Source organism: Macrobrachium nipponense, chromosome 15 (genome assembly GCF_015104395.2).
Source record: "Macrobrachium nipponense isolate FS-2020 chromosome 15, ASM1510439v2, whole genome shotgun sequence".
In the NCBI taxonomy this organism is placed as follows: domain Eukaryota; kingdom Metazoa; phylum Arthropoda; class Malacostraca; order Decapoda; family Palaemonidae; genus Macrobrachium; species Macrobrachium nipponense.
In genome coordinates this window covers 33,814,436-33,828,026 of record NC_087208.1, presented here as the reverse complement: position 1 = coordinate 33,828,026, position 13,591 = coordinate 33,814,436, and the positions used below count along the sequence as shown (strand labels likewise).

The 13,591-nt window shown below is 36.4% G+C and overlaps 1 protein-coding gene across 3 annotated transcripts in view; it reads right to left on the bottom strand.

The window, feature by feature from the left end:
• Positions 1–13,591, bottom strand: part of LOC135227073 (WD repeat and SOCS box-containing protein 1-like) — a 140,286-nt gene that overhangs the window by 14,628 nt on the left and 112,067 nt on the right. For 2 of the 3 annotated variants that reach the window (XM_064266901.1, XM_064266902.1), the window contains 4 exons: positions 12,301–12,469; positions 10,447–10,464; positions 977–1,203; positions 388–497 (listed from right to left, as the gene is read on the bottom strand). In XM_064266901.1, the coding sequence (XP_064122971.1) occupies positions 388–497; positions 977–1,203; positions 10,447–10,464; positions 12,301–12,469 (524 nt within the window). The remainder of the gene's footprint in view (positions 1–387; positions 498–976; positions 1,204–10,446; positions 10,465–12,300; positions 12,470–13,591) is intronic. The other variant, XM_064266903.1, reaches the window with a different exon arrangement.

Here is a 13,591-nt window from a genome sequence, read left to right as displayed (position 1 = left end):
ATCCTAAGTAAAGGACAGAAGGTTTGTATACGGTGTAGGAACAAATGAAAATTCATTTGAATCCAAATGATCAGTTTAACTTCAACCTACGCTCACTTTGAAAACACATCGCTCATAAATTTAAGCTATAAAAAATTACATAAACTTCATCAAGATGACAAATATTTAAAGAAAAATGGCCACATATAAACTTATTTGTAATTTTAGTCAAACTGTCAGCAAACATTCCAACATGCTCAACATCACAGTCAATTTAAAACCTGTTATTTCAGTGTATACTCTAATATGCCTGGTTTATGTTAACAAACTGACTTTTCTTCATGAACTAAAATGCTGGTAGAAGCTTTTATATATATGAACAAAAAGGAGAAATAATTTTAAGCTAACCTTGATGGTGGAGTCCTTTGAGGCGGAAACCAGTCGCAAAGATCCATCTGGAGCAAATGCTAATGCTGTGACTGGTTGTACATGATCTGTCAACTCGAGCAGAAGTTTACCTGAAAGAGAAAATTTTATTATGTCGCTTATCAAATCAATTTTCCCCATGCCAAAGATATGAAAGAACCACATAGCTATATTTCATAGTAAATCACAAAACACGAAGTTATAAGACTGTTTACTAATTGTCAACAATTGACAAACCTTCACTTCCATTACAATGTTTTTTTTTATATAAAAAGGCTTATACCATAATCCCCTTTGTTTACTGCTTCACAAACTTGAATAGCAAGCAGGTAATCTCTTGAAAAATATAATGATTTTTATGATAAAATCCGTTTTTTAGGTTACATAACTTCTATCATTAATCACAGATAAAGCTAATGATAAAGGTAAGTTTACCTCATAAATAATGATTATGATAACATCAGTTTCTAAGGAACTTACCCTTATCACTGAGATTTATCCATGGATAATGATAAAGGGTAAGTTTCACCTCAAAAACTTTTCTTCCTAAGGGTGCAAAAGGGCTACATACCAGTGTAAGGGTCCCAAATCCTGATTCTTCCATTGCTGTGTCCTGTGGCAAGTATGAGATCCTTCGAAAAGTCAAAGCGCGTCCAGTACTCCCGTTTTACAGGTACGAGGTCCTCTTCAGGCGTGCCTGTACCAAATGCTAGACTTGTTACAGTGAATCCTGCGTCAATACTAATTTTTTCCGTAAAGAGTTCATATCCGTCTGCGTCCTGGCTGTCATCAGATTGCCTGAAGAATAAAGAAAAAAAATTAGTAAACAAAGTGGGGTACAAGTAATAAAGTCACTCAAAATATTCTGTTTCCATTGACAGCACTGGACTGTTTGTACACATCCAGTTACAAGTTTATATAAAATCTGAACAAAATGCTGGAATCAAAAGTATAAATCCCAAATGCTATATCTCTGAAAATCAATTTGAGATTCCAGCCAGACCCAAAGCAATACTGCACATATACTACAGTATATATTTTCCATACAGTGTATATTTTATAGACATGTTACCAAACAGACACAGTCTGCCTTTTAAATACTGTTATTACTCAAAAGGATGAAGCAGGCCATTACATCATTTGAAGAAATACATCAACTGACAGTTACTTTATTTTATTCAATGCAGTATTCAATTCATACTTATGAACATTCAGATATGATTTTCCCAACTTTAAATTGCAATAATTTACAATATTACCAAAATTACAAGGAAACAACGATCAGACACAACACCAATTATAATGCCTCATTCAAAAGCAGCAATTCCTAAAAACATATCTAACAAGTACAAGAATTTGGGACACATATACACATTTGAAATACAGACTATATATATGTAATAGGATGCACACTACAAAGCCGTTAAATTTCATGCAAGTATTCAACAACTGATTACAGGGTATTTTATTATGAGGTAAATACAGATTGATTGGGTTGTTGGGTTCACATCATCTACTTTTAAAAACAACAGGATCTCAATTAGCCATAGCAATGGATAAATAAAAAATAAAAAGCTCTATGGATCCACAAACTTTCACGGTTATCCCTGTTTGGGTCACTGATTAGTATTACAAGACTGTTGGGCGTTCCATATTGGTAAAATCAGGAATAATTAAGATAGAAATTTATTTTTTCTAAATCAATACGCATGCAAAATATCAATGTTTTGCATCATAGAGTGCCTTAAAAAATTTTGCTACAGAATTTAAGGCATAGAAATTCTTGTTCAGCATAAGAATACCCCCAAATGAGAGGTTCGAGTAAGTTCTAATAATATTTATAATACCAATTTCCTTTCAACAAAGAGACCTATAAAAGACGAATGGCCAAAAATCTGGCTAAAAAAAAAAAAAGTGTACTTACATCTCCAACAACACAAGAGGCAAACTATCCAGTTGACGAAAAGCGTGCAAAGATGTACGTGACAACAATTACTACAATTATAACATGACTACAAAATATATAGAGAAAAACAATTCTTTCTACGCAGTTTACACTACAAGGTCACTTCAGTAACCTCATGCTATTCAACCAAGTACGAATACATGTACTGTACAATAAGATAAGATCCACAAGCTACAGGATATCCTGTCAAGGCTAAACTTGAAACAAAATATTTGTTTTATGTTGGAAATTTAAGACTTCATGACATTCACTCTATATTTTATGGGTGAAATGGAAATCTTTACAAAACGTTAGTCATTTTTTTAAGACTTTCTTTACAAGCTGATAGTACACCATAACTGGAGAACACTCAACTTCTTCTTTAAAATTGCTACTACACTACATGTAGTACATTCAATTTCTACATATGAAAATTCCCAGCTCAATTCCTCCGACATCAGAACAGCCACACCATTCCAGATAAGTATTTTAATTTATTTTTAATTAACCTATGATTTATAAGAGGCAGAAAAACACAACAAAGAAACAAACTTTTAAGTTTACCTTCTCTATATGTTTACTCATTGTAAAATTTAAAATATGCACTTCATTGGACCATCATGTGCAAATACATCCTGTAAAATTACATCTATAAATAAGACCTACTTTTGAAGTTCAGCTTGCATCTAAACAACTACATAGAAAGTGTGCAACAAGAGGTAAACAAAAACGATTTTTAACCCTTGATGCAGTGTGCATGCTCGCGCAAAGAGAGAAATCTCTTACACTATTCAAAAACTACCTTGTAGGAGCAAGGCCATACGAGTTCTGACTCAAAATTTATGAATGCTTCAAATCCCAATAAGTGTCTCAATACAACAAAAATAAATTATCAAAGGTCTTCAAACAACGTTATAGAATAAAGGGCGCTTAAAAGATAATGAGAATAGGTACCGGTAAATTAGTTAGTACTTATTTGTCCTCATTTCACATACGCTGTGCAAGATGAACCTTCTTTGAAGCTAGATGAAGTGGGTAAAGGCTATCCTGTACTAAATAATATGAACCTATATTAATGTATGTTCTTGTACCCCACTTTGGCCAAAGGGTGTTTATGGCTGAAATACCAGATGGCATAGTACATCTAACTGATATCAACAATACTGGGTACTATAATAGATTCACATCAACCGTGCATTTGATGTCTAGGCCAGTCCCTTACAACGCTCCTGATTGACTGTTGATAAGCTAATCAAAGGGCTGGAAACTCTGTCTCTCTCGAGAGTTCACGTAGGTAGGATGTATGTTCCACCTCTCCTGAAAGACATATCGCCCAGGAGAACATAGATCCTACCCATGTGAACTCGAGAGAGAGACCGAGAGTTTCCGGCCCTGTCATTGGCTTATCAACAGCCAATCAGTAGCGTCGTAAGGGACTGGCCTCGGCATTAGATGCACGGGTGATGTGAATCTACTATAGGACCTGTTTCATACCGTGAATGTTTCCAGCAGAAGGGGAGGGGGAGGGTGGCTGGAACAGCTTTGATTTAACAGTTAAAGAAGATGAATTTGGCAGTGGTTTACTTTTCTCTGGGAATACTATATACAAAGTACGTGTATGTACGTATGTACATGTGTGTGTGTGTGTGTGTGTTCTAATGTATGTTATACAAGAACCTGCATATTAAAACAGGATCGGGAGGTTCCAGATTCCTCTTCCGAAATATTTGCGATTACACAAGAGCTCGAGCAACATTCCATGAGTCATGCATCTCAAGAGAGAAGAACAAGGAGTGTAACGTTACGCGTGTCATGTGAGCGTGTGAAAGCACACTCCGCCTGCCCCCCCCCCCCCCCCCCCCCTCTCACCCCCCCCCCCCCCTCTCTCTCTCCTCTCTCTCTCTCTCTCTCTCTCTCTCTCTCTCTCTCATGAAGTAAAGTTCTTTAGATCAACAGATAAGATAGTCTGTGCCTCGCCCAACCCGGATTATGTAGTTTAATTCCATTCTGTTTCTTCGACGGCAATTTCTGAATTCGTAACAAAATTACTGGTTCTTCTCTCTCTCTCCCATCTCTCTTCTCTCATCTCTCTCTCTGCTCTCTCTCACCACACACCCACACACACTACACACAGGAACAACAACACGCACACACCACACACATATATATATATATATATATTATATAGTATAATATATATAGATATATATAATATATATATATATATATATATTACAGTTGCCAGTCAATTGTAATACCTTTTCGTCCTCATGACGTTATAAGAGGCATGCGGGCCTATATCTATTTTACGGGCTACTCTAGGAGCAAGAGGCCGTGCTGGCACAGAAGCCAGCAAATCATACATATATAGAAGTGCGTTTGCATTATTCGTCAATAATATAGGATGACGCAACAGCTGTTGCGTGGTGGTATAAATACCGGAGTGAATGGAAGAACCTCATTCACTGAATGTCTATTAGTATGTAACCCGAACAATGAGAAAGCCATTCTTTTCAATGTATATATATATATTATATTTACACATATACACACACACACACACACACACACACACACACACACACACACATATATATTATATCTATATTTACGGGCTACTCTATATATATATATATATATATATATATAATATATAATATATATTATATATATATATATCCTTAGGAGTGATGAGCAACTGGCCTGAGATTACAGGTGGGGCAACCAAATCCGTGGCGATGACTAATCCGAGAATTGAATCTAGTATTTAGGCCAATGGCCAAGCACTGGGACCTATGAGGTCATTCAGCACTGAAGTTGACAGTAAAAGGTTTGAAAGGTGCTAACTGGAGGAAAACCTCAAAGCAGTTGCACTATAAATCAGTTGCTGTTAGAGGGTGGAAAGTAAGATGGAAGAGAGAAAATGAAAAGAGGTACACTAACAGTCATGAAAGTGGTGGCAGCTGGGGGCCGAAGGCACGCAGCAAAGAACCTTAAGTAATGACTACAGTGCACCACATGTGGGTGCACTAACCCGCCCCTCCCTAAACGGGGATTAATCCGAGAGAGAGCGAGAGAATTCTGTACCTGGTAGTTAGGCGATGGGACCATTCAGAGGTCAGAGGTGGAGCAGCCTGGATAACCAACCGATAAGAACTGCTACGAACAGGGAGGTGAACACTTCGAGCCACCCACATAAAAGGGAGAAGTGTGTACAGATAAAAATGACGTAGGAAATGACATTCGGATCCGGTCATGAAAGCCCACATATATACTCTTAGCCCTCGTGATGACGTGATTGTTCAGCCACAAGGTACAAAGAAAGACCCTCTTCTCTTAACACAAGGAAATTGGAATATAAGAATGAGTCAATGACAAGTGCTGGGACCTATGAGGCCATTCAGCACTGAAAGGAAAATAAGAATATAGGTGATGTAAAAGGTGTAACCGGAATGAATCATTAATAATTAACTAGCGTCGTGACGCCAAATGTAACAGGAGGAAACCTCACAGTTGTACCACGAAACAATTGTTAGGAGAGGGTGGAAGGTCATTGGCAAGAAAGAGAATATGAACAGAGGTACAGTAAAAGGAATGAAAGAGGTTACAGCCAGGGGCCGAAGGGAGGCTGCAAAGATCTTTAAAGTAATGCCTACAGAATCCACCTATCATATGACCACGGAGTATCACGAACGTATTCTTTTCGTAAACAAAACCACAAAAAAGAAGGTTAAAACATGTACCAAACAAGAACCTTCACGATCGCAAGGCAATAAGACTTGAGGAATTTTGGCACAGTCGCATCACGTGTTGTCTTGGAAAAAAAAAAATGTACACTCGAAACTGCACGGGCTGACCGATGCACATCGCTTGGAAGGCTTCATCTAAGCCAAGGAGACTTTAGTTTTGAGTGAACTAACTACGCTTTCACTTCACTTCGAAGCCTATTTGTGTGCTACCGACACAGATGATGTAGTTTTGGCCTTTATTGCTCAAGACACCTGAACTATCAAAATGCTTATACAGCTTGATCCCACTAAGAAAAAACCTATGACGCCGTCATCTAATATACAGGAGAAAGTAGTTTCTAGAAACAATTAAATTTTATTCTCCCGAAAGATACCAACCCTCTCTCAGGCTCAGAGAAAAATTTCTCATATAGCTTGAGAACTTTAATAATATGACACTGGCCCTAAATATGAAATAAAAAAAATCGTAATATGATTGCTCCAAAATATGAAATCGAAATAATGGAATATGACATTGGCCCATAATATATATACAAAAAATAGTAAGTGTTCTTGATGGCACACTTGGCACTGTCGTCTGCGTTTCCGTGTCACTCTCTCACCTAGATTAAAGTACTGGGAAAGAGGTGAAGGAGAGCTTTAAATTAAGGACTTTATATATAAGTATTTGTGAAACCAGGAAAATTATGCAACCATGGAGATATATATGTGTGTATGTATATTGTTTGTACATAGTAAAACATATAAGCATACGTGTGTGTGTGTGTGTATAGGACTTCTAAACACATATATAATATATAATATATATATGTATATTGTTTGTACATAGTAAAACATACAAGCATACGTGTGTGTGTGTGTGGTGTGTGTGTGTGTGTGTGGTGTTGTGGTGTTGTTGTGTGTTGTGTTACATTTGAAGGCCTTACCATTGATTTTACTAAAAAATAATTATACAACATGACAGTTTGGGCGGAACACCAGCCTGATTTCACACGAGTTTGTGCACCGTCTCTATAGTTGACGGGCTGATGTAATAGCCATGAGCCTTGGTGTTAACAAACCCCGGGGAAGAATGGTAATTATTTTAATTAATATGCATAATTACGTATATGATAATCCCTTTATCCACAGCGCAGAGTAGTTTATAGGTTTTTCACGAAATGACGACAAGGTTCATTCTCGTGTGAAATCCCACTCCAGTTGAAGCAACATGAAACAAAGAGACATAAATCTCCCCCAGGATTCACGTTCTTTATATATTTCGACTTAGGGGCAACGGCCCACGAATCCACGCTTGTGAGGGGAGAATCAATATCGTTGGTTAAATGTCACAATCGATAACCGTCTATGCGATGAAAGGACTTGTAGTATACGGGACGTTTCAGTATGGATTATAAGTGGAAAATCTCATATTGTTAATATTATTATAGAAACAAATCCACAGTTATGTTTGTGCAAGTATGTGTTGTAAAATAAAAGCTAAACGGAGAGCTTTTGACAATGATTCCCCTTTTCGACTATATTCGTAAGCATACGTGACTGTGGAGTCGTTTACTCAATTTCAAGACTCGTTGCTACTATGCGTATTATTATTATTATTATTATTATTATTATTATTATTATTATTATTTATTATTATTACAGTCACGACAGTTCTTGTGAAAAAAAACTCATAAAATCTTAATCCATAACATTAACTGTTCTAACCGAATGCCTTCGGATACAATGAAACCTCTTCAATAACTCGACCATAAAGCTAACCTCTACACAGCACATGATTTAATCTAGGAAGAACTTAAGTTATCAGCATCAATGCCAACCACTTTCTCTGCAGGTGCATGCATGCACAGAATCAACCTTGCATTGAATGCACAGAGTAAACCTTGCGTTTGATTAATGCAAGTTAGCCTCATATTCGAAAGGCCACGGCACAAAGTGAAACCATATCCTTGACAGTGGACTGTTCACGGCCTACAGCCCACCAGTCCACCCAACCCCACCCTCCTGGAATCAAGACAAGCGCATGTGAGGTCAGCAACCTCACCCTGCTTACTTAAGAGGCTCCTAGGAGTGCTGTATCGTACCGGTGCCACTCTATATATATATATATATATATATATATATATATATATCTATATATTTACTAAATATTTATATTATATATATATATATTTATAAATTTGTATATAATATATATATATATATATATATTTATATATATAGTATATATATGATTATATATATTTTAGATATATAATATATATAATGTATATATGTTTATATATGTAGATATAATATATATATAGTATATATAATATATATCGTATATATAATTATACATATTATATATGTATAAAGAATCAGGCCATATGCTGTGCCCTGTGAGGTCATTCAACAATGAAAGGTTAATCGACAGCAAGAAGGTCTTGAATAATGTAACAGGACTAGGAAACAATTTTCAGAGAGGGTGGAAAGTCAGATGGAAGAAAGAGAATATGAACGGAGGTACAGCAAAAGAAACGAGAGAAGTTGCGGCCAGGGGCCGAAGGGAAGCTGCAAAGATTTAATAAGAAAATTATGAGACTTAACTGTTCTTCTCTTAAAAGTGCGGATGGCTACACGAAACGAGAGAGAGAGAGAGAGAGAGAGAAATAATTCCTTAAGGACTCACAAAACCACTTGTTGAGAGAGGGAGAGATTCCTTAAACACTCACAAAACTTGTAGAGAGAGAGAGAGAGAGAGAGAGAGAGAGAGAGAGAGAGAGAGAGAGAGAGAGAGAGAGTTAATTCCTTAAGAACTGACAAAACAACTTGTAATCCAAACAATCTTCCTCTGAAAAACAAACGAAGGTCGAGAAAAAAACAATTCTGTATTGAACAGAGCCAATAGTAACAAATCGTAACGGTACAAGTCAGACATTCAGAAATAGCTTCACACTGTATTCTTGTCGATGTACAATATATTTAAGTATAAAACAAAAAATACAGCCTCTGATGAACAATTGAGTACCAGTATTCCCCAGAATAACAATACCGAGATGGTGGGCACAGTTTTCCGTGTCGAAAATGATGACAACGGTTGCAGGTCCACAATAATATAGCATGTGAGTATAATGTCTTTCATGGATATTAAAAGCTTTCGAACCTTGTACTTGGTTCATCTTCAGACTGGATTGAAGTGAAGATGAACCTAGTACAAGGTTCGAAAGCCTCTCATATCCATGAAAGACCTTAATACTCTCACGCTATGTTATTGTGGACCTGCAACCAATACCGAGATAGTGTTTATAAGTTGACGCGCTTCTTGGCATCCACAAAGAAAAGTCTACTACAGCATTAACTGGCAACTGAAACTAAAACAAAATACAAGCAAGCATTTCTTGAAGCTTACATAACCACAAGGCCCCACCACCCAAGCAGACCTCCAGTATCAGATGCACCAAAAATGGCAAAAAGCATTTTCATGACAATGTAGTGAGGTGTGCTACCTGAAAACGGATTGCCAAAAACAAGACGGCGGCGGGATCTTCGCCTCACTCAAGAATAAACATTGTTATTTGCAAATCTACAACTGAAGCTCTCTGATGATACATTCTCTGATCTATGATAAATACAAAAGTTGTTACTCGGTCTAACAAACTGCAACAAGCGCCGGGAAGCAAGCGAGAGAGAGAGAGAGAGAGAGAGAGAGAGAGAGAGAGAGAGAGAGAGAGAGAGAGAGAGAGAGAGAGGGCGCAAAAGTTGAAACACCTAATAAAAAAAAAAAAAATAAAAAAATAAAGAGGAAAATCTGGAAAATCTATATGATAAACAAACAAGATGAAGGAAAAGTTGAAACATCGAAATGATAAAAAAAAGAAAAAGGAAAAGTTGAAACATCTAAATGACAAACAAACAAAAATTCAATTGTTTACTTCCACAGAAAATTGATTCTCTACTAAAATAACTAAAACCACACCATGCTCGGAGGATTACTGAGAAGTTACAAAAAACACACGATATGCCAAAATAAAGCTTGAAGTCTACTGCAACCTCACCTTACCTTACCTTACTTACCCTCATATAAATCAAGTATAAGGTATCTATGGTAGAAAATTCTAAAATAACCCTACATATCCCAATCTTTGGAAAGTGCAGATGACATTACGAATTGTACAGTACCCAAGTAAAGAGCATATCTATCGAGGGGAAAAAACTAAAAAAAAAAAAAAAAAAGGCAAGCATTCAAGAAAAAAAATAAAAGGGAGAGAGAAGGCAATGTTAATAATCACTACAATTCTCCAATTCGTAAGCAGCAACAGAAAACGGGGTAGTAAGGCTCTCCCAAAAATAGCCGACCACACTTACTGTTTTCTTTGTCCAAACCTAAATAAAGGCGGTAAAAGAAAAAAAATAAAAACAGCAATATTAGCATATTTTAATGATGAGTTAAAAAAACCTTAAATGTTTACTTAGCCAACATGTTCCTACAATTTACAATTACGATTTGGTATACCATTGCAAAAGAGGGATTCCACAGGGGATGTTTTTCATTTACGAAATTCAGAAATAATAAATATCATCATTTGGAAAAAAAAAAAGTCCAATACCAATTTTCATATAACAATTGTGTAACACCACTGTTATTTCCTTTAACTAAAAAAACTGAAATCTCTTATGTGGATTCCCTCATGATGCCACGGCACCCAGATTCTTTCTACTTGTGTACATCCTTATGTGGATTAACATCAACATTAATTGCGTATTTGTCCATCAGTAATATAGCAAGATACCATATTGTAAAGCAGTGATCAACAAAAATTCCTAAACAGTCATACCTCATATGTAGAAGTTGAACCAAAAATGAAAAGTTATATATATATATATATATATATATAATATATATATATATATATATATAATATCACGTGATCTACACAAAGCTGATATGAGGCATTTACGGTTTAGAAATCATTGCAGCAATCAATCTGTTAGATGCTTAATTCAAATTTATTTAGGCACAATCAAATGTACATTTTATGCGTGGGTGCTGTTCTCAGTGTGCGAGAACCGCCTACATACAACCAAGATGTCTGCATTCCAAGAATCGTGTTGTAATTGAATCAACATACGTCACCCAAATCACGAGAAACATTTACGTAAGCAAATAATAATAAGAATCAAGTTCCAAAGGGGGCAGCCAGCGACCACAGATCATTTGAGAAACTTGGAAAAAAAATTGATTAATCACTCGAATTCCGACTTGAATTCCAAAGCATGTCCACATACACAAAAGCACCGTTGGTTAGGCATTTTCCCAAAGCATTATTACGAGACTAAATAACCACTATAATTACAAAAAGAAGGTCACTGAACTCTGGTGTTCGCTGCGCCATTGATTGCCACATCGTTATAAAAAAGGATTGAAAATAAAAATCACGTAAAAAAAAAAAGGCAACAGAGAACGCAGAACCGGATACGTGAGAAACCACAGACATCTATCTGCCTTAACGGATAAGACAGACGACTTGAGAACTGGATTTTTCATAACGAGTGAAAACTAAACCTGTTCAACTACGAGAAATCGTGGTCCCAACCATTACTTATATCTTCAACTGTTAATACTGTGAAAACAAAGACAAAAGAATAATAGGACAAGAAAAATTGAACTACGCAACATCTTTCAGGTATATAAGTATCAAGAGACTAAAAAATAAAACTTGAAAAGAATGCAGTAATCAAAGAATGAAATAATTTATTATAAATAAAGTTACTGCATAAAAACTGAACGAGACCAACCCACGCAGCTACAGTGGCGTTCATTAATGTACGATCGCAACCAAAAGCAAACTACGTTTAAAATTAATAAAAACTAAACCGTATGAACGCAACCAGCTTATTAATTTCTTAACTGAACGTAAAGCTTCCTCCGTCTGGCGATTGAACAGAACGTAATTGACCAAAAGAACGTAGATTGACCTAAAGAAAAGTTAACCAAAAGAATGTGGATTGGCCTAAAGAAAAGTTAACCAAAAGAATGTGGATTGGCCTAAAGAAAAGTTTTACCATAAGAACGCGGATTGACCTAATACTGATTGATTGATTGGGAGTTACCTGGCGTCACAGCTAGATTGACACCCCCCCCCCCCCAAAAAAAAAAAAAAAAAAAAAAAAAAAAAAAAAAAAAAAAAAAAACAACGCGGACTAACCAAGAATACTCACAGGCAATTTTTGTATCTATTCCACGGGATGATGACCACCTTCCTGAAGCCGCATGACCAGGCAAACCTGGACTCGTCCGGAGCGAAAGCGCAGGTCCAAGACTCCCCCCCTGGGGAGTAGTTGGCGCCCTCGCGACCTGTGATCAGCTCACCGATCACACGAGCTTCACCTGGAACGCAGACGGGGAACCGTTAAGCTTGTTGGCTTTACATAAGATCACGTGAGAAGAGCCTCGACTGAGACTTCAATCTGATAACACGAAAATGATCAGGATTTATATAAACATATTTCTCTGAAATTGTGAAAATAAAACTCGAATCTCTGTGATAAAAAAAAAATCAGCAGTTTCGTTTAAAATTAATAAAATAAAACTTGAATCTAGTAGCATAAACATCACACAAATCTATATAAAAATAAAATCCGACATGCTTCACTGAAATTGTGAGAATGGTCTAAATTTCACCCAAGATCGTGAGATAATCAACGATTTTCATCTGGAATCAACAAATGGGTTTAGCCTCTGTAAAGAAATCACTACAACTGACCTGACATGTGACCTGAAATGAACTTACAAATGGGATTCACCTGAAACCATGAATTAGCTAAAGCCATACCTTCAAAATCTGTTCCATGAAAAATTAATATAAGGAAGCTGCTCCAAATATTAAATAAGTTACGTTAAAAATTATGAAAGAAATATACGTTCCATAAAAAAAAAGTACTAAATATAAACTATATAGAAATTAAGTTCCACAAAAAAGTACTAAATATAAACTACATAAACAATGAACAGAGTATAAATCCCATAAAAATCAAGAATTACGTAAACTCAGCATGAAAAAAAATTACATAAATAACAACGCATACGGTTATGAAGACAACCGCTTCCAATTGACATATGATTCACGGGGCTGAACCGAGCGAAGCTTCTAATTAAATAACTAAAATAAAATCTCGTAAGGCAATGACGCATTACGACTGAATGCAACGGGTACATGTGCACTCGAGTTGTCAACAGCTTTCTTGCTTTGATCACTAAAGAAACATATCTACAGCCACTTGTTCAAAAACAGGGTCCACGAAGGACCCACCGACTGCACGTGAGACCCAATGTTCAAGCTCGCTGAAGGTCAGACTGTAAGAGATCGGGTTCCGACAGACTCGTGCTGCAGATTGCAGATTGCGCGTGAGAAAAGGCACGTACACTTTTCAGGAAGGAAGAATTCCGTTTCCAGTCGTATTCGCAAGTTACGAAGTTACGAACGCGTCTACCCCGAGCATATAGAGTAAT